A 27,025-nucleotide genomic window follows, 5' to 3' on the forward strand; every position below is an offset into this window, starting at 1 on the left:
TGTAATCAAATTAATTTTATTAGCTCAAGACAGTTTACACTCTATAATGAGATCTGTGATACACAATAAAATCCATATGCCAGGAATCCTTTGTATGTAGTACAAACTGAAGGGTACCATTCTACCAGTGTATCACGTTCCCAAAAACAAAAATCTAGTAACAAGTGATGCAAACATGGAACAGGAATACTAAATAGCATGCAACGCTTTAAAAGGTTACAAAGTCTACATTACTTTACAAAAAACTCACAAACTATACTGAGGCATCCAAAATTTGTTTTTAATCTTGCAAGTGTGAAAAACAGTCCAAACATTTTAGAACCATTTCAAATACTGGTAAGACCTTTGATACTTCCTTGTATTTCAGAATCAGATCCAACAGTGTCAGTTCCAGAGCGGTTTACTGTCTGCTGTCTGCTTTGGTCTCCACTTGAACCATCATTTGGAATTGCCATTTCATTCGCTCTGGGGATGTATTTATTTGAGGAACAATTTTTGGTTTTTTTACCAGAAGCATCACTGGGTATTTTGCTACTATTACTTTTAATATGTACACTGGACTCAGAAAATGAATGCCAACTGGTAACCAATTGCCTTGCTGATTGATGTCCTTTTGCTTGTTCATTTTGCTTGACTCTCCTCTCAGGGGATGCTGGAGTACTATTTTGAAGTTTATACTCTCTGTTTTGGTGAATTATTTGAGCTTCATTTTCGTTCTGTAAGCTGGGCTGGTACTGCTGCCCAGAAGTCTGAATTTCTTCTATTTCCCTAAGAGCAGAGAAGGCACTGTTCACAGCCATCTGGGATTGAAATGTGACAGGAAGAGAAGCTTGGATGTCCCCAGCTCTGTTCTGAAATAAGAGATTCTAATAAAGATACTGATGCAACTAGAGGAAAAAAAAATAATCCGGTATTGCAACTGCCACATACTAAAATCTGCACAGCAAAATAAAGTCATCACACAATATAGGAAAGATCCAGAGATAACAGCAATCACACAACCTTTATTACCTTTCAAAGCAAGCAAGTTTTAGGAGATTCACAGCGTGATAACGACAGAGTTTCACATCTAGCTTGAACTTTATACTACAGAAATGTGTCAGTTACACTGAAGCAGACAAAGCCTAGTCACATCTATCATTCTGAAATACTTCACAGTTCGCAGTAGGGTGGTCCCAATAGTCTAGCCCACAATACCTAGCTGCTACAAGAATCCAAACTAACCAATACTAGGAGATAAGTATGAGAGTAGCGTAAGTGTTAGTTGAAGCTTTCTGTAATCATCCTTTGCCATGTGTGCTTTGTATACTTAAAAAAAAAAAAAAAAAAAAATCTCAGGCTTCTAAATGTAGCTGAATTAGATAAACAATTATTCAAACTGCATGAACAAGCTTATGTCACAGTGCAGAAGAGTCCATCAGCTGAAAACACTGTGGCAAGCCAAACAAATGTCAAAAAGCCTATAATTCTGCTTTATTATTCCAAATAATTTCAGCAGATTCAAACTGCAAAACTGGAAATTGCATTCCACACCAGTAAAAAACCCAGTGCTTTTTACCATCATGATTTAGAAGCTTCATGGTGTTCTTGAGGAATCTGGAACACTTAATGGGGAAGACATTGGGTAACTGAATCTTATCATGACAGTTTTATCCAACTTGGACAAGTTGGCAGGCTGCCAGTATCTCAATTTTTAATTCCCTTAAAAACTTAAGCCTGTTTGGTTGTTTTTGTTTTGGTTTGTTTTGGTTTGGGTTTTTTTGGTTTTTTATGGGAACTTTAGTATCTCCTTTGAAACATCTGCAAGGCATTCTATTTATTGACTTTAGAGTAGAAACTAAAACCTTCTGCTGTTAATGTTCCAAATTTGTAGTTGCCTGAAATTTGGCGAAAAATGGCCCACACAGAAATCTAACTGAAGTGGACATATGCACTGCAATTACCTAACAGAAGATTTGCGGTTTTCAGCAAGCTTATTGTACCCTCTACTATCAGACTAAGATTTTAAAACCACTATACATCACTATTAAGTGTTTCTAAAAAACCTAGTCATGGTATTTTCCATTTTTAACAGATGCATACCACTATAGGAACTTTGTATTTTGGAATAAGAAATATCATCATTATCACCAACATTTTATTTAGTACATTACAAAATATATTCCAAATGGTAATCACTTAAAAAATGTACATTAACCATTGAATTACTGTGATCTGTATAAATATAGCTAGAACAAAAGATTGCGTTAACTTCATGGATCATTTGGTAATCATTACTTTCAGTCAGATGGGGTTAACAGCAGAAAAGCGTTATAATATCAGGTACATTGCCATCAGTATTCCCTTTATAGACTTACTTTGCTATTCTGGATATGTTCATGTCTTTCTTCTTCAAAAGACTTCTCCTCTAGCATGTTAGCAGGGTTACTGAGAGTAGAATTCATTTGCGGATGCCCCAAAAGACCAAAATCTGACTGGTTTATCCCAGCCAACACAGCAAGTTGTCCAAGTCTGTAAAATATAGTTTAATAGGAAATGACACAAAAATTCTATCGTGAAAGACCTAAACATTCAAAACCAGAAGAAGAAACAGAAACTGTTTGAAGCTTTGAGGATAGCTTTCTCCATTGTTTTCCAAGAAGCCCAAAATAGTTTAATAAAGATGAAAACAAGTAGCTAAAGGTATTTTCAGATCTTTGCACAATAGGCTGAAGGTTCAAAACTGTCAACTGTCAGTCTTCATTCAGTTTTACGAGGTTAAGAATGAAGTTCTCCTAGTTAGCACTGATCTCAAACCAGGATGTTGGCAAGCAGATTGCCTCTCATGTAGAACAAAGATTAGAACTCTGTAATTCAAGCAGAAGATTGGTGCAGATCTCCCTAACTAGCACAACCTCTAACAGCCAAACACAATTACATGCTTCACAAATACAGTCATGTTGTTCCACCTGCCAGCTTACAAGTTGGCCAAACTTGTACTTGTGCATTTTAAGCCTCAATAATAAGTGAGAAGTTGCAGCCATCAGTCAACAGCATAGCATATTACATATAGAACCTTACTGAGAAGAGCAGTCTTTGTGACTGGTATTCTGTAACTTTCTGATCAGCTTCCTATTATCATGAATAGATGGAGGGTCCATCCGAAAAAATTATTCTTTACGTAAGGGAAAAGAAGAAGAGACCTCAGCAGAAACAGTTAAGACTTAAGTGATGACCTACCCAGCATCTTTAAGGAGGTCTAAAAAAGCGTGAAACTTTTGGAAAGAGCTCTCAATGCTGCCTAGAACACCTTCATCTTCCAAAATCATGTTGGTTACTGACTGCGCATGAAGAACCTCAGACAGGGAGACATTTAAATTCCTTAATCTTGCATTTTCAATTTCCAGCTATTGAGGGCAAAGAAAAAAAAAAAAAAAAACAAAAAGGGAAAAAGGTAAAGTATTTTCTACCATTGTCAGTTTAATCCCCACAAAATACCCAACCCCACCTTTGCAAGCCTATAGAGCAGTATCACAAAGAGAAATACCCAAAGTAACTTTTGCAACTGATACAGAGCTTCCTGTACCAGAAATATTCAGGGCACTGTTAAACTGAGCTCTGTGCAGGTTTGTTTATCCACAGCTGCAGTTCTATGCTACCATAGTGAAATTGCTGCAGGCACTCAAAACTGCTGGCTCAGCACTGTCTTCAGTACACACAGAATGTTGAGAGCAAGTGCAAGCAAAAAGATTTGTCTTCCTATCATGTTGTTTTGCATCTATTATATGACATATTAACACCAAAGAAATCATTTTACTAATAAAAACCTTAATGAAGGCCAATGCTCTCCCTTATATTCATCCCTCTGTATCAGAGGGACTGGATATGACTGCATCTCTCCCCTGCACTGTGCATTCCAAAACTGAAAGTTTAAGATGATCCAATTTTTCTCCACACTGAATATTAATCAAACAAGCTGAAAGTTGAATGATAACTCTAAGGATATACAAGGTTTTGTGTTTGAGGGAAACATTAACTCAGACACTCGTTTAAGATCAGCTATGCAATCACTTCCACCACAGGTTTTCCTTCTTCCATCTTTTATGTGAGGACAAAAATTATAAATCTGCGTAGTGCACTGTAGCTGTTAAACTAGCATCAAAATAAGTAAGTTCAAATATTACTGCTACTTAGTTTACCCCTTCTCCTGAGACAAGGTGCTAGGTGTAAGCAGTCTAGCACAACAGATAAATATTTCTTGCACTGGGTATTTAGCCTAAAAAGTATTTCAGTATTCAAACAACCAAGATCCAGAAGTGCACTCCACATTACTGAAGGATGGGGACGGCCACACTGGAGAACTACAAGGAACCTTGTAGACTGCAATCATTTGTGGGTATTTGCTCCCTGTACTGTGATATGTGGAGTACCATTTGTTGCTCAGTTCCAAAGTGTACCAGCACTTTCATTCCACTCCAGATCACATCTAAAAACCAAATCCATTTGTTTACATTATCTTACACTCAAATCTATTGCAAGAAATTCTGCCAACTGTTGCAAAAGAATCTTTTTAGCTCAGCAACAACAGACAGAGAGGAAGTAGACCTTACAATTCAACTGTGACAAGTTGTTAGTTTGGTTCTATCATGAAGCAAAACTGCTTCACAACAACTGACAAGTATGGCCAATGTATAAAACCAGCCAACACTTTTGTTGCCTGCAGAAACAAAACTTAAAAATCAAAGAGACAGAGTAAGCCAAATTAAACAACATTTGCAACAAACAGCTTTTCAGCACATCATGATAAAGAAGGTGGGAAACCTCAAAGAACTACTCATTTGCTACAAATTGCAAACAGTTTTAATCACTTTCTTGAGAAAAACAAATATCAGAATGCTCCAGATCCTAAGTAACACACCAAATGAATAAAACACATTGGAAGAGTAGCTTGACCCAGAGTTCAAGGCTTTGGAATAGGATCTGGAGAACAAGCACACGTTACTAAATGCAGATTTCATCATTGCCCTCAGGCTAGTAAATGATCCATACGACTTTGAACTGAAACTCTGGAACCTACCACATTAGAGGTCATTGATAATTACTCCTAATTAAGCAAGTAGATAGTTTGATTAGTGCCTCCTTTAAAAGTAAAGATGAGTAACAGTTTAAAATAATTACCTCCGTTATCCGCTCCTCAGCCTTTACTCTGGCACTCTGTTCTTCCTTTAGTTTTTCCATGCATTGCTCCAGCTCCACCTATCAGAACACAGATATAAACTGTCACGAGATTTATTTCAAAATGTCAGATCAACATGCATTATACAAAAACTTAGCATGTCCAATTAACAACTAGCACGTGGGATTCCAAGCAATAATTTATCTTGTACAAAAATACACGACAGAGGTCCACCAGTATGTAACTCTAGGATGAAAAAAATTAACACGGGCAAGCAGAAATAATCGTGATTTACTTAACAGATTTGCAATATAGCAACAGGTATATAATTATGGACAAGTCTCTTGGGCCTACGACATTACCATCAGATACATATGTTCTTCTCTACATCTTCTTCTTCCACTTCACCTTTTCAAACCTTATTTTTAACCTCATCAAATGCTCAAATTGAGCTCTAAAAAAGTCCTTAGTAGCCATACCTAGATTTTCAGAAGGTATTCTTCATCCAGGACTGTATTCCTTATTACAGCAGTAGGAATACAAAATTCTGAACTGTAAGAACGGTACTCTGTCTGATTGGTCTCACTTAGTTCTTCAGCAGAAAAAGTAAGCTTTTCATAATCCCAAGCTGCCTGAGTTAAGCATTTTAGTGTTGAATTAACAAAACCAATACCAAACTTTAACGTCTAACAAACATATTCTAGCCTTACTCATGAGGTGCCTACACTTGTATTTTAACTTCTAGTTCCAAGAAGTGAATCTCTCTGCTTCAGTGAACAGTAGTCAGGATTTAATAAGCAACACCATGTTTTCTTGTACCATGTCAGAGCATTAACATCTTTAATTACAGCATCTGAAGTGGAATAGGATTTTTTCTTCTTGCATGCCTTATCACAGCCTTCTGCTTCCAAAGGTAAAAACTGCTAAAATTATCAAGCTGCTCTATTTTTCAGAGGGTAACCTAGATGAATGAACAGTACACAAAGCTTCTTCACTTCTCTATATACCTTGTATACCAGCACATATGTTACATAGGACACTGCTTTTTGTACGCACCTTATCAATCAGATCTACAGAGGAGCAATGATCCAAACAGTACTGAATTCCTTTTTTTATAATCAAAAGCTTATTCAGGAGCAGACTACTGCACTTCATAAAAGCAATCAATTGGGAAGACTGGTGTGCAACAGAATGCATAGCGAAAATAATCCTTCTGCAAATGCAAAGAGGTCCTCACAGGTCTTGTAGGATGAGAGGAACTTTAGCATCTAATTCAAAGATAAGTTTCTAAAAGGTTCTAGATATAGCCCACCCAGTGACAACCACTCAGAAGGAAGATTATGGGTCTGTCACTACTGTCCAGTGAAGCCCGCTCCCAAGATCCCTCAATTAGCATCATCAAAGCTAACCCTGTAACTAGAAAGCTTGTCATATCGTTATCATCTTAACACAAGAAAGATTCTCAGAGGTCAGAACATATGGGAAAACCACATTTCAAAGAGTATTTGGGAAGAGATTTAACAGTATCTAACTGCCATGATATAATAAAATTGCCTTTAGGAATGGGGTAGGGGGGGAAATCTCTAAGGAGAGCCCTCAACAAAAACCACAATCTTACTGCAATCTACCTCAGAACATGTGGAAATAATAGGAGCTAGGAATCCTGTTACAGATACAGAAGCACAGCACAGAAAGTAGCGCCCATAATGTTCTACATTCACAAGTTCACATGTAAGCTAGAATCCTGTAACCTAGGCTCTGAAGATCAGTCACAGGTACCACAGACTTGAAGAGTTCTTACAGTTCCATTTATAGTGTGTGCACATATGCATATATGTATGTATTTCAAAGTTTCTAGTGTGTAGGGGGTTTTGACAAGCAACCCAACTTTAGAAACCATACTTCTATAGTAATTTTGTTCTGGACAGATTTTAGACAATTCTAAATGCAACAGCACTGACCTTTTTCTTCACATTGTATTTTCAAAAGGCAAAAGCTCAGAAAATGATTAAATTAAGATTTTCAGAAGAAACTTGGAGGTTTTGTAGTATCACCCTGCAGATGTACACAATATTTAATGATTACGGGCTGACTTCATGAAAAAATTTACAAACAGAGCAGCTACATCTCCTCATAAGCAGTATCAGAAACCTACATTTAAACAGAGACGCCTTGTACCTCTGCAAACATTTGTCATCACTGAATTACAAGTCTTTTGCATACCTTATTCTTCAATTTCCTTTTGAGAAATTCACTAGCTTACACAGGCCTCTAGCCTTTTGCAGAAAAAAGCTCAGAGAGAGGCAAATGTAGATCCAAGTTATGAGATTCAGTCCTCTAGGAGTGTAGTCCAGAAAGACAGAACCGATACATCTGCTATTCATCTTCAAGGCTATTTGTAGCCCTCAGAATTACTGTATGGAATATGACAACTCACACTAGACACAGGTAAAAAACTGAAGTTTAAAAACTAAAAACATACAAATATGAAAAAACTTTTGGAACCAGTTTGCCATGTTTTTCTTCTTAATTACACAATTGTCCTTATTTTTGACAAGAGGTTATGGTGTTATCTCTACGTCTACATAATTCACGTATTAATGTGTACAAAGAATTACACTGCTAACTATATTAAGGGTGAAGTTCATAACTTCTTCTTATTTAAGGATTTAAGAAAAATCTGGGAGTTTTTGAACTACATTCTTCATCAGAGGGAATTCTGACATTTCAGATTCCATGTAGTGGAAGGAAAGAATACTTACCAGTTCTTATTTTTCATTTAAGCAGAAATTCAGCTTTCTATTAGCGAAGGGTTTTTGGTTTTGGTTTTTTTTTCAAATGAAAGCACAACTAACACTGTGTCACTAAATAGTACCCTTAAAGCCCCTTTTTGAACAGAAGGATGCAGGGAAGTTCGTAAGGACTTGCATACTAAAGTGAAAGTCTGGTCATTTAGTCAATGAATGGAATCACGGAATGTCTGAAGAACTTTTTTTGGCACAGTGGCACTTTAAGGAGTTCCTGCTCCTTACTGTTTATTCCGTCTCTGCATCCCATCATTGTTCTAGCACAGCTGGTTGTCCTACTTTACTGAAAGGCTGTGGCAAACCCTGCTACAGATAAATACACTGGCTTACTTTCTAACTAGATCAGTCCCTCAAGTCAGCTCCCCCCCACAAGCTGCTCTGCAGTAAGAGCTATTTTAGTAACAGCACCTAAGCCCCATTAATGCAAAGAGTCCTCCAGTTCCCCTCACACACTACCACAGACTTCCACCACTTACTGTGCTCCAGTTCTACAACACAATCCCATACGCCAAGGTGAGTCATTAAAATGGCAGAAAACGAATCTGGAAAAGTATCACAATCACTGAATGGTCAAGGCCGGAAGGGACCTCTGGAAATCATCTGACACAACCCGCTTCTCAAGCAGGACCACCTACAGCAAGCTGCCCAGGACCACATTTAGATAGCTTTTTTTTTTTTAAATATCTCTAAGGAGGGAGACTCCACACACACAACCCTCTCCCCCCGAGCAACCTGTGCCAGTGCTCAGTCACCCTCATAGTAAAAGTGCATCCTGGTTTTCAGGAAAAAACTCCCATGTTTCAGCTTGCAACCATTGCCTCTTGCCCTGTCACTGTGCACCAGAGGAGAGATGCGCTCTGTCCTCTTTTCACCCTCCCTTCGGGTATTTACCTACATTAATATGACCCCATACATTAATATGAGCCTTCTCTTCTCCAGGCTGAACAGTCCCAGCTCTCTCAGCCTTTCCTTACAGCAGAGATGCTCCAATCCCTTCATCATCCTCATGCCTCTTCATTGGACTCTCACTAGTATCCCATGCCTCTCTCGTACTGGGGAGCTCAGAACTGGACATGGTTCTTCAGGTGCAGCCTCACCAGTGCTGAGTGAATACAGGAAAAAGATCACCTCCATCAGCTGACAGCACTCTTCCAAATGTAGTCCAGGATGACATCATTTTCTCTGCCCTAAGGGCGTACTGCTGACTTGTGTTCAATAGGTGTCCATCAGAACCCCCAGGGCCTTTTCTGAAATGCTGCTTTTTAGACAGTCTGCCCTCCGCATGTATTTGTGCACAGGGTTGTTCTTCCCCAGGTGCACACCTTCACACTTCTCTATTCAACTGAATGAGTCTTCTCCACATAAACAAGTTGAATCAACTCACCTTATGATCAGGTAAACACAAAAAAAAGACACAAAAGAGAAAAAGACTGAAGTAAGAAATGGAAAAGCACTAAGGGAGGCAAGAAAAATAGACCTCACAATTCAATAGTGACAAGTTGTTAGTTCCGTTCTGCCATAATATGAAACTGTGCTTTGCATAACAAACCAACATAACATAAAGGATGGGTGAGGCACAGAAACAGTTCGAGACATGGCCTAAAGAAGTATTTTAGTTTTCAAATTCAGAAAATCAGGAGAGTCTGGACCTTTACAAGCACAGGAAAATCAGAACTCATTCTGGGGTAGGTTCCTAAAATTTCTAGTTTTACCTCCCTGGAAGCTAACATTAAGCATAAGTTATCCCTTCCTTACACTTGCTCTATACGTAATACTACAGGTAACACTGACAACACAGGTCGATGCGACAACCCTTTCAAAAAGCACAAAACACTGTATTCCTCTGCAGTGTGTCCTGAAAGTAATATTCCTACCTCTTCGAACACCAAGAATAAATACATCAAAAATACATGGTTTTCTGAAAGCATTGTATTTCATGTCTTTGGTGCAATAGTCTCATGCTCTGTCAGGGAGGAGGGGAAGCCGAGAGGAAGCAGTGACAGGACACCTGACCCAAACCAGCCAAAGGGGTATTCCATACCACAGCACGTCATGCCCAGTATATAAACTGGGTGGAGTCACCCAGAAGGCGCAGATCACTGCTCGGGTCGGGCTGGGTATCGGTTGGTGGGTGGTGAGCAATTGTATCCTCTCCCCTTGTTATTTCCCTTATCATTATTATTATTGGTGGTAGCAGCAGTGGTTTTGTATTATACCTTAGTTACTGGACTGCTCTTATCTCAACCTGTGGGAGTTACATTCTTCCGACTCTACTCTTCATCCCTCCGGGTGCAGGGGGAGGAAGAAGGGGAGGGGAGCGAGCCAGCAGCTGCGTGGTTCTGAGTTACCGGCTGGGCTTAAACCATGACAGTTCTTTGGTGCAATAAGCACCAAATACAGTTTTTGGTGCAATATGCACATGACATGGAATTCCGTGATTCCAGACAGAACGCTCTTCATGAGAATGTTGAAGCCACTGCACAGCACAATCTCAACATGTTGCACACACACAGTAATATAAAATCACCTACAAAGAAGAAAGCTGCTATACAACTTTAAGTCCCAGCAACATGTGAAAACCTTGAAAATCTTTCTGAACAGAAGCTCTAGAGAGAAAAAGGGCAGGCCTAAAGAAAAAGTGTACATCAGCTAAAAAAGAAAGCAGGCAGTTTATTTATGCAGTATTTATACAGTTCTTTTGCCTTCTACCGTAACTCTAAGCCACCCTAACCCTCCCATTACATACAGATCTGCAACACCAAGTTTCAACTTCACTTCACTTACATAAAGAGAGTCTTCCTATTTATACACATGAACAGTTCATTCACCCAGTGTGGTACTCCATGACAATCACCACCAAAACCAAACTGACTACAGGCCTTATTTTTAGCAGTATTTATTTGGAGGCAGTGCAGATTCTCCAAACAAAATTCATATCCTAACACTTCAGAAACAACACAGTTATTCTGCCTGAGGGTGCTACTTCATAATAGTCCTAGATTACCTCAGCAGTGTTACTGAGTCACTGAAACACACCCTTTGTTTTCCCTTCCTTTCATAAGAACATTCCCTGTCAAGATATTTGCAGCAATAGTCAGTCTCACTAGTGCTAGTTTTATAGAACTGTCAAAGAAGCAGAGGGAATAATAAAAAGGAAATTTAAAAAAGTTTATACCAAGCTCTATTACAAAATGGAGCTTTTACACATTGTCAGTTATTTTCATAAATATTTTTAGACAACAATCATTACCATATATTAGCTATTTTTATTTCTATAATTAGAAATAACATTGAATTACATTTACAAAGGAAACAGTTGGAAGGAAATACTACAAGCAGTAACACTCCTCAAAAGATCGTTAACCATGAATCCAGACAGAGAAATTATGCATGTTGCAGCTGTGTGTATTAAGTGGGGTTCTTCCTCATTATGGCCTGTTTTGACAATATGCTTATTGTCAAAAGTGTACACATCTTCATTAGAACTATTCAGAGATTGGAAATCCAGTGCATATTTGATGCACATCTTTTGAAAATGAAGCCTGCCTGACATAATGAAGGATAATTAAGTTATTCAGAAATCCTGCTCCATGACTGGTTATTAGCTTCACCATAATTTTCTGAATAAAACATGGTTTAATTGATGTAATTTGCCTTCATGGATTTTAAGGCACAGAACATGCCTCTTACCTGTAGCTGTTGATACTTTGTTACGTTAATCTTATCTAATGATTTTGCCAAATCAGGGTAGTGGATAACAACATCTAAATCTTCTGTATCTTCGGTTTCAGATGTAGAAGCACTTTCCACTGTCACTTTCACAGGAATATCTGTCTAATTACATCAGAAAAGAAAACCACACCCACTCACAGCATTCATTACACTGCACAATAAAAATCAAAGTTAGTACCAAGAGCTTAATTTAAATGCAACAGTTTCCCAGAACTCCTTACAATCCATATACATTGCCCAGCTATGCAATTTTGAAATAAATTTGCATTAAACAGTATTTAGGAAAAAAACAAAATAACCTGTGTGCATATATTGGGTACATGCAGCAAGGATTTACTAGCAAAGGTGGCCCCTATGAGGAGCGGCCAGGGCTGCCCCATGCTGGACACAGCTCATTCCAGCTGTACCCAACCCACAGCTGTGCCCAGCAGCAAGATGGCAGTGCCTTAGGGAAAGCGTATCTAAGAAAGGGAAAAAAAAAAAAAGCCAGACATGCAGAAGAGGAGGGAACCAAAAGAGTGAGAAAGAGGAGAGGGAACACCAGGCTCAGAGGAGGAGGAGGTGCTCTAACAAACCGAGATAGTGGTGACAGAAATGGGAGTAAACTAAGTATCAAAGAAGTTTCAACCAAATGCTGATGTAAACTGTTATTTTACACTTCTCAGAGAGTTCCAGTCTTAACTTTTAGACAGTAATATTCTCTTGAGAACACTCTCATCTTTTTTTCAGGCATTCATCTGCTAAATAAACCATCATATGAGAGAGAGAGTGTACCTCAATCTTCACTGGTAATTCTTCAGTAGTATCCACTGGCCCTCCTCTAAAGTTAAAAAAATAACACTTTTGAGAAAATTGTTTATAATGTCACCATTGCCATTCCATTTCCAAACTCAAGATTGTAGGACAGGTGAAGCAGTAAGAGCAAAACCAGCAACAGACACTGCACTGTATCTCTGTAACTCTCATTACATCCCCATTTTGTTCTATAGTTATGATAGAGCATTAAGTAATATTTTGTTTATAAAGCTCCTATTTTGAGAGGCCAAGGTCAAGGGAATAAATTCATAAAATTCCAACCAAAAACTGTTTCAAAAGGGAGCATGATAAGAATATTGTGGTTTCCATGTGCAACTTTTTTTTTTTTTTTTTTTTTACTTCACAGGACTGAAATGATCACAATAATTAAGGTGGTATTGGGGAAGACAGAGCAGAAAGAGGTGGAAAAAATACCTAGGCAACTTGAATTGGATGCCAAATCAAACTATACAACAAGATCAGAAAACTAAATTGCATCTTCAGCTACAGTAAGTTTGATAAATAATCAGTTAACATGGGAACAAGCAAGCAAGACGGGTTTGGTTTTTTTACTACACCTGAATATGGCCATCAAATTATATCTCTCTGGGTATTTTAAAAAGATACTGAAATAGAATTTATGTAACATCCTCAAAAATTATGTAAGCAGAAAAAACTATGGATGCAATATGTAATTCTGTGTATAACTTTTAAAAACGTATTTTTAAAAAACTAACATTGTTCTCTACTGTGTTTATCATTCAGGTTTTATGCTTTAGTGTTTTCCCTCGTACTATGAAAACCTCACCTGCATCTCTTTGCACGTTCTGCAGTCCGCCAAGGAAGGAAGCCTTTTGTGCCCGGTGGTAGTGGTTTTGGTGAGTAAATGTCTTTCACAGACACACTTTTTTTCCCAGGACTTACAGACTTTTTAGATGGTAACCCTGTATTGAACAGCAACAGAAGTGAATTCATTATACTTAATTACTTACATTTACATTCACAGCTTACTCCTTCTAAGTAAAGTCTCCTATGTAATAAAAGGGACTGTAGGAAATCTACCTCTCAGTCTAATTTTGCTGAAGTGCTCAAAAACTTTCTGTTTGCTTCTCAGAAAGAGGGGTGGACAGCTTATCTGCTTGCAATTATAAGCTAGTGTACTTAACTGCTGTCTTAGGTTGATGTGAGAAAGACATGCTATTATTCAAAAAAGAAGCAAATTTTTTGGAGCTAAGGAGTTTTATTCACATTAGTGATTTCAGATACCTAACTGCACTGCCTCCAGTGGGAGCATGTACAGTCCACATAGATAACAGGGCTAACTATGTTTCAAATTGCCCTCTAGTGGCTTTAGTGTGAAGAACGCTGGTTTTGTAACTGGCAAGATGCTTATAGCTAAAGCATGTTGATCATATGCTTTATATAGCATATGCTATATAAATGCTATATATGCATATAGCTTCTCATGTTGATCAATTCTGCAGAACACCAGCAATATCTTCACTTAAGAGGAATAATGAAATGTTGTGTTCACCAGTCCAGTCTTCTGTTGTTCTTTAAATCATACTCTTCTCACTCAAAGTAAAATTAGATAATCTAGTATAGATGATCACTCTCCCCCAGGTTCTGTATAAGTCAGAAAACTGTTCACCTAGTATTTCAATACAGATAATCTCGTAAGAGCTCAGGTTATTGTTTCTCTGACATCAATAAAAAGACTAATTTTTTAATAGTATAGAAATGCATAACTATGGTAATGGGGTTCCAAATCTCAGTTCAAACAGCATGAGTGATTTTCACCTCCTAACGTTCACTCTTCAAAAATACCAAAAAAGAAGAAACCACTAAAAACCAAACCCCACACAATTATATTTAATTTCAGGCATTTTCTTCTTCCATCACCCCGGATCCCCACAGTTTACTTGTACAAAGACTTCAATATGATTTACGCTTACCTCTCTGCTTCCAGACAACTAGAGCAAAGAGGAAAGACAGCCAAATGTATTACAGTGGAAATATTAGTAACTCACTGAAACATATTGAGTGTGTTACAGCTATCAGTACTTAATTACATTCAATATTTAAATATATTCAAGATACCTATGTTATTTTAAACATACTATTTACAGTAGATTTATAATAGAAATAAAAAAAAGTTAGAACATTCTGTACATCAGTAAAAAATGCATACTTGTTTGTTCTGGCAGAGGACAGTCTGCTACAGAAAGGTTATTATCATCATCAGAAGTAGGCAACTTACAACTGACAAGCTCCCTACAAGTGAAAGCTCATGGTGAGGATGCACTCAGAATAAATACATGCAATGCTTTCACATATCTAAGTCAGCATTTCCTACCATTTTTCCAGCCACATATCTAGTAACGCTCAAAACAAGAGCAAGTTTTGTACAGAAAACACTGATGGTAGAAGAAATGTTACTGAATTAGGAATAAATGGATTTTTCTTTTTTGAAGAAAAGTATTCTGCAAAACACTGACATTTAGATACATTGACTATTTTATAATTAAAGCTTTTAAAGATTATTCTGTAGACAAAAATTACCACAGTCAGAGAAAATAAAGACAGTATTACCAATACGAATAGTAGCTTTTCCTTTTCGACCACTTCCTAGGACAATAGTTCTTTTCTTTGGTCTAGTTTTCAAAACATCCTTGGAAGATGGAGACATCAGCCACTTATACTGGATTTTTTTTTTTTTTTTGAAACAGAAAGACAAATTGGTTTAGTAACTGATATTTAAAGAGGTGCCCATTTAAGATTAGAGGGGGTTTTGTCAGATATATGGAGAACACTGCTAGTTACAGAAAACTTAACAAACCGTAAAATTATGGAAAACAAAAATCCCACAAAGCTCAAATTCAAACACAGATTCAATGCAAGTCTGAGTGCTACATTATCAGAAAGTGTTCCCAGAACACCACTATAATATCCCATCCAGTATTTTCCTCTCCCCTCTGCAAAACACTTCTCCTTTTATAGAAAAAAAAAAATGGCATCAACCCTATAAAAAGGAAACTCTGGCTTTTGCATTTCATTCTCAGAAAGCTGGCTTGCTAGGAATGACTGACTCAGGCCAAAGTTCTCCAGAGTAATAAAAGCTTTCTTAACATGATTTTATATTACCAGTGAAGTCAGTATTTTTAAAAATATGAAGTTTAATTTTCACTTCCTATAATAAAAAACCCTCCACACTAAAATAAATACATAGTGATAATCAAAGGCAGTTGATGTACTTCAAACTTCATTTCTTTTATAGCAACAGCTCTATTATTTAATTATTCCAGGCAGATATTAAGTTACACTGTCACTTATTTTTCACTGTGCATATAGCTATAGTTAGTACACAGTCTAGCACTGAAGCAGCTGTCGAAGGAAATGCAGCTGATATTAACACAAAGCTTACCTCAAGAGAGCTCTAAACCCCTCATCATAATACTAGGAACAGTACACCAAAGTTATTCGCATCCAATGCATAGGCAAGATTAAAATGCCACGACTGTACTCTGAGTTAAATCCAAATTCATCATTGGCAAGATAACCCTTTTATTAAAAAAAAAAAAAAAGAGAGAAAGAAAAAAGAAAAAAGAAAAAAAGAAAAAAGAAAGAAACCCCAAACGTAAGGAAAAAAAACCAAAACAGCTTTGAAGTCATGTAAGTTTTGCTAAGTCTACAACTAGATCTGGCTCCTGAGACAAGTGAATTGTTCATTTTAAATTAAAAAATAGACAGAAAGAGTAAAACTAAACTGTAAACTTCTAAGAGCAAGAGTATCTTCATTTTGTTTTACTACCCATATGAAAGAGCACCTATACTAGGCTAAGCCCAAAGTTTATCTAGCCCAGTAGCCTGTCTTTTGTCTGGGTACCTGTGGCTGCTGTAAAACATGCAAGTAATAAAGACAGTGAACATGTTAAGACAGTGTTGAAAAATTACTAAGTCCTTGAGTTGAGACTATGAAAGCAACTTGTTTTACACACACCTTCAGTGAATTTTTCCTTTAAGTTATTCAGTCTTTCTCAGAATCTACACAAACTTTCACCACTTACTACAATCAATCTACGATTACAATCCACTATACTAGCAACATAATGCTGCTAAGATAATACAACTTTCCTCTGTTTTAGCTGCCCATCAAATCTAAAAGCATCAAGCATCAATAGGCATCTCTTCCTCCAAACTTGAAAACCCAACTAAAAAGCTAAGCACCTGCATGCTACTGAAAAGCAAAGAGAACAACCAGAACTGGATGGAAGGACTGTTGAGACTTGTATCCAGAAAGCAAGTGGTGACAGTACATTACAGACTATTTATGGCAGCCAAGACATAATTTTTTGTAGTTATGATGGCTTATTGCCGTGAGTCTAGTCAAAAGCCCACTGAACTTCTCTTTGTAATGCAAGACAGTAGCACCTTAATATATTTTCTGCATAAGCAAAACCACGGAGTTGACGAGATGGCAGAGAACAGAGCTCTGCCACTTCTCAGATATAAACACCACTTTTCTGAGTTCTACTCATGAGAATGATGACAGTTAGCCTTTGGCACAATAAAAAGCTGAAACTAGAAATAGATTAAATTGGAGGCAGTACTAGGGATGATCATCTATGCAGCTTTAGGTCTCTGTGGGCAAGATACAGTCTGAGTTGGGCCACTTGCTGCAAGAGTAGACATCATATTAGTTTCACAGAGAATTACGTCTTACACCTTATGGTCAACAAGTGTCTACACATAGGCTAATGTCAGTCCAATTGATTCTTCATTTTCTACCAATATGAAATCCAGATCTGTAGCAACTACAATAGGTAAAATTAAAAAAAAACAAAACTCCCTACTAAATTAAATCATTTCAAAGATAGAGACGAATGTTTTCTCCACTACAAAAAAATGGACAAGCACATCCTTTTAAAACCTCACAGATTTGGAGGCAGTACATAGATGACAAAAGGAAGCAATGTAGATGCTAACTGAGTGTATTCTGTTTGACAAGCTTAAGCTACAAGGAACAACATTGCTTCTTTAAATCCGTAAATGTAGTCTATAAAAAAATCATGGAAAATCTGAAAAATAACTGAAATTTATGTCAAAAAATAGAAAGAACCAAAGTGTTAGTTAGATACAGAATTTAGAATAAGCCATTAGGACTCTCACAAATGCACTTTTAAATTGTTTTTACTTGTGCACTGGAGTTTTTTAAATCAAACAGCTGAATTTTGACTATTGACAGAATGAACTGTCCTTGCAGTTCTTTCTGTAACACAGCTTAGAGAGCAACTGTTTCTTTTCATTAACACCTCTGACCGTTTACTAATTTATTCCCTCAGTTTTGACTTAAAAAAAAAAAATTAAAAAAAAAAATCAATAAACCCACAGAACACCACTAACACCCCCCACACAACAAAACCAAACCCCACATTACTGAGTTTCAATATAGAGCACATGAAGACACTGCCTCAAAGAAACTAACTGTTTTTCCCTTCATAATATCCAGACTGCTGCAACTAAGATGAAAGTCCACTGTAAATCCTAGATTATGGTAGTAAACGTTTCCCTTTCAAAAGTCTATCAACCTCAACACCGAATGTTAGCATCCATCTTGTTAACCAGGTGGATCATCCCTTTCTTGAGTGTCTGCACCATTCCCAGGAGAAACGGCAAATGTTAGTACAACAGCCTACTCACAGACCTTATGAAATAAAGTATCTAGGCTGGTTTTATTTGTGGAAGAAGAAAAGTTATTTAGCAAGCTATTGGTCAGTCCTTCTTCATTCATATTGTTAATGAGGTATGAACAATCACTAGCATCGCCAATAAGACTTAAGACACTGCAGTACCTAGGTGAATATAAAACAAATGTCGTGGGTGATCTCTTAGTATATGGGAGATTACCTAAAGAGTTACTTCTTTTCAAAGTTCAATTTTCCAATCATCCTGAGCCTCTCCAGGCAGATGCTATTTTCATGTGATCCCTGCAACATTTTAAAAGTGTTGCTTGCATCTGCCAAGCAGAATGAGTACTCCTTCACAACCAGCCTCAATTTCTCCAAAAGAAGTCTTTAAGACATTTGAAATGGGAACTTCAATCCCCAAGGATCCTACACGCAAACTTCTCAGTTTATTAGATACTCCCTACACAGATCTGCAGCTCTGACTTTTAAGCTTTTTCAAAACCAGAAAGAAGAGTAAGTTCCAGAACAAGAACTGGGATTGTTGCAGCTCTGTGAAACCAATAGCAAGAATACACTCATTTGTTTGCTGTCTCCTTTGGGAACTGAATCTAATTTTTATGTTACTAAAAAATAAAACTCAGTATTTAAATAGTATATCTAACCATAAATGGTCCACATACTCAGTTTATGCATGCCATTGTAAACTCTCTGTGGACTCTTAGATAAAGATGGCAAGAGGTACTGTACTTTAACTCAACTCTGTTTTCTTATATGGTTAGCATCAGAAAGAATAGTAATGAATAACTTAGAAAAATCCTAACTATGTAAACTATTGGCAGAAAACATGTTTCAAAATAAGTTTTAAAGTTTAAATTGTGATTTTCTTTACTTTTTAATGAAAACTTACTACCACCATGTTAACAAGACAAGAAAGCCTACCAGCAGTCCAGCAGATATATTTACCTGACAGTCTACAGTAACACCCAAGTATACACACACATTTCCATTTTTCTTTCTGTTAAATTGATACCAGGTTTTATTACATATTATATCTTAAATTACATAACAAATCATACAAAATGACCAAAGTATCATGTTGCTGCTAGCGTTTTTAGTTTTCTCCCTTTCTAATGTTTTTTTAATTGTTTTTTAAACTGCTTAGAAGTCAGACTGCTCTTTATAACTAGAATAGCTGGTTTAGATTCATCCCAAACGAAGTTTTCCTTTAAAAAAAAGTATTTAAAAAAAAAAAATGCAACAGCAGTTAAAAAGAAAGCCTCAAATCCAACCCAAAATGCCTAACACATACCTCCGAATTAGCACTATTTCCATTCATAAGAACTTTCTCAATAATGCTTTTCATCATAACGTGATCTAGAATGAAAATATCTTATTAAGAGTTTCCTGTATGAGACAAGTACTTAAGCAAACAGATCACTGAAAAAACATCACACAAACAAAAAAAAAAAAGACAAAAAACCAAAAAAACCCACCAAACACCACCACCACCCCCCCCAAAAAAAGAAAAAAAAACCAAAAAAAACCCCACAAAAAGGACTAAGGTAGATACAGATACATACCAATTAATGGATTTTTTCTTATGTCAAGTACCACTAATGTTGTATTAGTTTGAAGAGCATCTAATAATGACCTTGCTCCTTCATTAGATATTCCACACTGTTGCAAATCAAGAGCTAAAATGTTTATGGAGGTAAAAAAACATACAAAAACCAAAACAAACAAAACAAAACAAAAAAACCAAAAAAACCAAAACAAACAAAACAAAACAAAAAACACCAAAAAACAAAAAAAACCAACATTATGATAACAGGCATGTGTAAAAGAAAGAATATTACTTTCAGAGAAGAAAACTAGAAATTTAGATCAGTGTTACATGAATAACTGCTAAACAACTGCAAAGGAAGGAGGATAAAAATCACAGTTAAGTAACTGCTTTTGACAATTCCTAGTAAATATAATATTTCCAGGCATCAATTAATTCAACTGCCCAAAGTAACAAATACACAACTTACATCTGGACAGTCTGAGTCAATGCTTCTACACATTCTTTGCTTGCAAAGTAAATTACGTGGTCATTAATAAATAACACTGTTATGGCTTTGGCATTCATTTCATGTTGTGCATGCACAGTATCATAGAATGGCTGAGGCTGGAAGGGACCTCTGAAGGTCATCCTGCTGAACCTCCTCGCTGAGGAGCAGGCTTGCTTAAAATCAGTTGCCCCGTACAATGTCTGGTCAGCTCTTAAAGACCTCCAGGGATGAAGACTCTACAACCACTGCCGGCAACCTGTGCCAGTATTCAGACACCATCACAGAAAGCAAGCGTTTCCTGATGCTCAGGAGGAACCTCGTGTTTCAGTCTGTGCCCACTTCTGCTTGTCCTGTCACCACACACCACTGGGAGGAGCCTGGCTCCATCTTCTTTACAGCCTCCCTTCAGATATTTGTAGGCCTTGATGAACCCCACCCTGAGCCTTCTCCTGGTTAAACAGTCCCAGCTGCCTCAGCACTTGTGGATTCATCCCTATGGACTTCTGTATGTCCAGTTTGCTTAAGTATTCTCTATTCTGATCTGCACACCTGGCTCAAACTATAAAACAATTTCAACAGTAAGTTCTTGATTCCATGTACAAAATACTATGACTTACACCACCACCATTAGTCATTTTGTACAGATACACTGTAGAACAAATAACTTCTCAAAAAGACTAGAGGACAAAACTAGATGACAATAGTATTTGGATACTTTGACAATTCAAAAGAGCAAAAAAGATTTCTTTTGAAAACAGATTACTCTTTTCAAGCTAAACAGGGAGCTACTCTTCCGGCTACATTTGCTGTTAACTGACAATTTTAAGTCTTCTGCCTGCCAGTACTGCATCTTAAGAGTCAATATTTTACAATACCTTTTAGCCAGAGGTCCTCTCCTAGACAATCTGCAAAGGCACTTGCTCCTTTATCTCCAACAAGCATGTTGCAGTTGAAAGTAACACGCCTCAAGCCGGTCATATAGTCCAGGTCAGGTCTCCTATATCGCAGGCTTTCAGCCCAAGCTTCTCCATGTCTTTTCATTGCCTGGTGCTTTGCAAACAAAAAAGCTGTTACGAAGTGCAAAGGCAAAGCCATTATTGATGACACAATCACAAGTTACCTTATGTTTAAGGTAATATATCGGCATTTGAATGCTCATATAAGAATCAGAGATACACCATTTCTGAGTTCAAGAAATACAAGTAATTTTTAAACATTAAAGTCATATGTATTCTGATCATCCAATTTGCAATGCAAATTGCTAAATATGGTGACAAAACATCTTATTACCTTCTTTTTGGCAGACAGACACTTTCAAGGCATCTTGGAATATACTCTAGGAAATTACGTGCTTTCATGTAAACCACTGCTAACATTAATTAGAATATTCTACTAGCCACAGGCTTACTAATGAGTTAATTAGTAACCTCCAAACTGTAAACTCAATAATCCTTACCCAACGCTGAAGACATTTTCAAAATCTGTGACAGTTACAGAAGCACTCCCTGAACAGGCGTCACATATTTATAGCCCTAATCCTCATTTAAAAAAAATACATCAGTCTGAACTCGTTTACCTGATGTTTATTAAGAAATACCACATTTAAATCCCATACCAGTAAACTAAGCTACTTTTGAAATACAAAGTCACAAATTTCAGGACTATTCCCATACTTCAGTATTTGCATAATAATAATTTGCATACAGACTGCCTACAAAGTGCTTTGATGGATTTATAGCTTGGGGAAAAAAAAAAAATCAAATGTATTTAAGTTCTTGTGACCATTTGGTTTTAAGAAAGGTGATTAAATTACCTTCAATATATTTGCTATATGTTCTGCCCCTCGCCATGTGAGGCTACATCCTGTGAAGTTTACATATCTGATATTAGCTGAATTCTTTACACTCTGACAGATTGCTGAAGAAAACAAAAACATGCATGTTATCTACATGCACCACAGCTGGATTATCAGAACATACTTTTTCACTACCATATTAAGAAGCTGAATCAGCTTTAACAGTAAAAAGCCTTGACAAAAAACAAGTGTTGAAATAAGAAGTATATTTTAAATACATTTAAAGTGTTCTAAGATTCTATATTTCTAGCGCAAGTGTTTAGCAAAGGCTATATGAACAAACTAGAACATATTTTGTTTACTTATGTAAATGTGAACAAATAATAAAAAGCTAACATCAAACAAGCATTATGACTGTTGTTTTAAATAGAAGTATAAACACCATTGTAAAGTACCATAGCTATTTTCTAGCATGAAGAAATTCAAATTTTTAAACGTTGTTAAATCATGTTGAATAATGTGAAGATTGTTATTTAATCACTATACACCAATTTAAAACAGAATGGAAACACTGAAAAACTTACCTATTTAAACAACTAAAAGAGAAGTATATTTAACGTTTTTGATTCTAAACTTACTTTCTAATCCTCCATCTCCAATTGGACAGTGGGCAAAAGAGACACTCTCCAGAGATGATGCTGTGGCCAAGCCCTTCAGAATAAAAACAGTATTTGTTAACTGGCTTGAAAAGCAAAACTACGGAGAAAAGACTGAGTCACCCAAAACGCTCACAACACTTTGTGCTCCCTACAAGAAACAACAGGGGGTTCAGAGGAAGGTCAAAACAAGTGAACCTTAAAGCTTGTTTTAAGCTGGTTCGTTTCTTTAGCACTGCAGGAGCCACAGCCTATGGGTAACAGCAGCAACCTCCTTTCCTAGAAGCTACTTGTGTTCCAATAACACACCCTGAAGACCTGCTTTCATCTCCTTTGTGTCCCTCAACTTTCCTTCTGTCATGTACATGCACAGTAGTTTCAGTCACAAGAATAAGCTACATGCCTCAAACACATCGCAAAGGTGTTGCTAAGAACGTTCTAATAAGCCTTGACGAATCAGGGCAAGGGAATGTTATGTCATTTACACAGGTTTAGAAAGACTAGTTTATACAAAATACCTCAGCAGAATCATTCACATAAAAGATAACACGAAGATGCCTTAGAAGATGAACAACCTCATCTGTGACAAATATTTACAAAATTTAAGTTGCTACTTCTCTATGTTCTAATCATGTTTTCCATTTATTTGTATAGTAACATAGTCTCACCTTTGTTAAAAGTATTAGATCTCTCTCCCTCAGAAGCAAACCCTGCAGTTCTAAATTTTTTAGTACATCTGATATACTGAGACAGCATTTGACAGCTTTGCATAGTTGGCCAGTCAAGTCTTTTGATCGAATTGCTGGAATTCTCCTTCTAAAGTAAGTTTTGTATCTTTCAACACCTAGTAAACAACAAAAATTACACATCAGTAAAATCCAGTCCCTACTGTCTTAGAAGCAACCATAACCACACCTTGCTTTTTTGATGCTTTTCTGGAACAAAAATACTTCCTTACGTGTAACAATTTCTCTACCATGTACCCAAATCACAGAAAAATTTTATGCAGCAAATTCCAACATTCTACATCAACATATTTATCTTTGACAGTTATCAATACAAACCTGATTCTTCAAGACCCTGTTGATGAAAAGTTCTTATTCCAATAGAAGTCAGAGTCTTATTATGCCTGATAGCATTGAGAAGTGGTGTCCAATCAGCAGCTTTGATGCGATCTACAATCAGATCAAGAGCACCCTGACTCAGGTTAGCCTTCACAGCTTTCAGTGGGACAGAGCCTTGAAGAGCACAAAGATGTTCATAATGTGAGTAGAAATCCAGCATGCACTGTCTTCTTACTTTGACTGACTCGATCATTTCTCCTATGTCATAAACGTCTCTCTAAAATGTAAGGAGAAAAAAAAACAACTTTATCCAATGTATAATCGATTTTGCAACACAGTCTCAATTCAACATGCACACCCTAAACACGAACATGTTCATGTCTACTGTACAGCATTTACACGTCTTTGATGTGGCTGCTAGAGCACTGATGTCTTGTGATGCTCACTACCTGTGCGAGTACAGCTGAATGAATAAGGGGGTGAAAACCTCCTTCATCTGCTTCCACTCGCTCTATTTTTCTCCTTATCAAAACTCACAGGGTTTTTTTGCTCTTGACTTTTGCCTTTTACTTGAAAATGGTAATCTGAATCACCATTCAGGATTGTTTTTTTCTTTAAATTCTAACTGCCATCAGCTGCCTGTGTGCATAATCCTCCTGCACACATTTTCTCTGTTAACAGCCATCCTTTATTCACTACTCATTTCAAACTATCCAAGCAAACAAACCACAGCTATAAAGCATTTTTCCTGGACTTCTATGCTCCTTAGAACTGTTTGTAAACACTGCTACTTTCGTATTCAAAAGCTGCAACTTTTGAAAAGCAAAAGGGAAAAAAAAAAAAAAAGGACAACCAAAAATTAAACACAGAGGTCTTCTGTAACTTCCGGTTTGTTTAGTCTTTTGTCTTTTTTAAGTCTAAACAGAATCCACCTCTCCCTAAAAATGCACAGATAGTGAATTACTCCCTGCTGCAGATACACACACACCCAGACACACAATCAAAACTATTTGGATAGAAATAAGATTGAAAATCTCCAAATTTTAAACTAAAAATATACACAAAGTAATTCGTAGACTTCTGGGTTTGTGCACACACAAGCGTATTGAACAGTCACCTTCAGTGCAGCACGCTCCTGTGCCAGTGAAAAACACACTCTGCTGCTCTAGGGGTTTGATTTTAAAATTTCAGCCTGGAGAAGATAAGGCTCCAGACAGATCTTGTAACAGTCTTCCAGTACCTAAAGGGGGCCTACAAGAAATCCGGAGAGAGATTTACAACCTGGCCAAATGTGAGGCGACCTTCCTATCACAGGGGATTGGAACTAGATAATCTTTAAGGTCCTTTCCAACCCAAACCATTCTGTGATTCTATGAAAACAGCAACCAAACCTGCATTTTTATTCTCCCATACAAATAGGTGTAGCCAAAACACAAAAGGCCTAATGTTCAGGCACTAACTGCTTTGAAGTTCTTGTTTTCCTCTTCAAATTTAATTTTGTAGTGTCAGTCTACAGACTCCTGAACACCTCTGACACTCCCTGACCCAGCGTCAAGGAACACAAATGACTCTTCCACAGAGAACTAGTGGGTTTCTCTGCTACTTCAACCAAAAGTCTAAATTATCATAAAACAGAATAAAACATGTGTTCTCCTAAATATTTTTACTGTTGCATACCCTATATACTTACCCCAGTAAATCTAGGAAAGCGGTTTTCAGGCATTAGTTTTTCTTATACGTGAGCACCCATGTAGCAAAACAGTACTAACTCCTAAGTAGAATTTCTGAATATTGCACAGCTATTAACTAATTCCACAGTCTCAAAAGGAATTAATATTTGTCACCATATTTAGAAGACCCATTTAGTTATCTGTGTATTCATTTCTCAAGACAGCATTAAGTATCCCACATGGGACAGCAAATATTTTTCACAGAACAATCATTTTCTCATATTGTTGAGGACTAGAAAGCTTCAGACACAGCCTTCTGAAACACTCTATAGGTCAACATGGGACAAGAATTACTGGGTAGGTACAAGCACGTGAGGAAAGCCATTTGTAAGGATATAATTTAGAAAACAAATAATCACATTATTAGTATTTGGATGACTGAACTTGTAATAGTAATAGAAACTCTAACAATAGTTCCTCTATGCCCTTTTGTTTCTTTCATTTTAGCTCTGATTTACAGCACTACTTAATCACCACCCTGTCAACAGGAACAAATGACTAAATTACAATACGACCATCAATTGTAATGCGCTACTGATTTCAGGTGATGTATCAATGCACAACATATTAGCCTTTTACCTCCAGAGCTTATGCAATATTCTTTAACGGTGGTTTTCAAAGCAACACCTGAACACCACACCTGTAACTGAAGCAAAGAAAGGAGCTCCTGGCCCTAGCCCTGGAATTTAACCCACTTGCAGGTAGAAAGGAAAGGGCCAAAAAAATCAGACACTCATTAACGCTCAACTAAGAAACAAGTATGTAAACTAGAACTCTTCTGCATCGAAGTTAGTGACCTGACACAACTGTAGAGTACCTCGACTGGCTCTGAGAATGTGCACAGGGGACAACTGCTAACTACCTCTTTCAGTACGGAAGCAAGATGGCATCAGATGATACTAGCTGGTGACAAATTAAAAGTAACAAAATAAAACACACAGTTAACACTGAGAAATCCAGTTCCATGCCGAGAGTTTTTTAGGAAGCTGTGAGTTTATAGCGATTCAAAAAACAGCTGCGAAAATTTATAGAGGGGGGCCAAAACAATTCCAGACAAGGCCACTGACCACAGAAACAGCGACCATGCCCGACGTCTCAAACTGTGAGACACACACAGAGGAAGCTGAACTACACACTACTCTCTGCTGATGCACTTTCTCCAGCATGGCCTAGCAGTCTGCTGGGGCTAATCACACTTTATTTGACCTGTTGGGCCACCTTATTTAAATATGTAACACAGCATCCACTTAACATACACAGATAACCAACTCTGGTTACAACTGCGGTACAACAAGGGGTTTTATGTTTCACCCACTCAGTATTGCCATAACTACTTCAGTGCTCCGCTTCCCCAACACAGCACACCACTAAACCACCATGAACGGGGGACCGCGCTACCCGCCGTCCCCCGCAGGGACGTGAGGAGCGCCCCGGGGAGCAGGGGCCGCGGCAGTTGCTCCCCCAATCCCCATACGCGCCTCACCTCGGCCCCGCGGCTCGCCCCTTCCCGGCGGACTCCCGCCAGCCCCTGCGCTCTGCCGGCGGGGCCG

General features: G+C 37.5%; 1 protein-coding gene across 3 annotated transcripts; it reads right to left on the reverse strand.

Annotated features, from left to right (window-relative positions):
- Positions 1-27,025, reverse strand: CEP78 (centrosomal protein 78). 3 transcript variants are annotated; one of them, XM_030511592.1, is made up of 17 exons: positions 26,959-27,025; positions 23,746-24,022; positions 23,350-23,525; positions 22,664-22,736; positions 22,044-22,147; positions 21,106-21,280; positions 19,757-19,870; positions 19,486-19,550; positions 15,082-15,190; positions 14,445-14,462; positions 13,298-13,433; positions 12,469-12,514; positions 11,653-11,796; positions 5,158-5,235; positions 3,220-3,386; positions 2,358-2,511; positions 1-851 (listed from the first exon to the last, which is right to left on the reverse strand). In XM_030511592.1, the coding sequence occupies exons 2-17, from the start codon at positions 23,996-23,998 to the stop codon at positions 327-329; spliced, it is 2,337 nt and encodes a 778-aa protein (XP_030367452.1). In that variant the 5' UTR covers positions 23,999-24,022; positions 26,959-27,025; the 3' UTR covers positions 1-326. The 3 variants fall into 3 exon arrangements, with proteins under 3 accessions (XP_030367452.1, XP_030367451.1, XP_030367453.1); XM_030511591.1 differs by lacking the exon at positions 26,959-27,025 and adding an exon at positions 24,863-26,941; XM_030511593.1 differs by lacking the exons at positions 14,445-14,462; positions 26,959-27,025 and adding an exon at positions 24,863-26,940.

Source organism: Strigops habroptila, chromosome Z, assembly GCF_004027225.2.
Source record: "Strigops habroptila isolate Jane chromosome Z, bStrHab1.2.pri, whole genome shotgun sequence".
Classification (NCBI taxonomy): Eukaryota; Metazoa; Chordata; class Aves; order Psittaciformes; family Psittacidae; genus Strigops; species Strigops habroptila.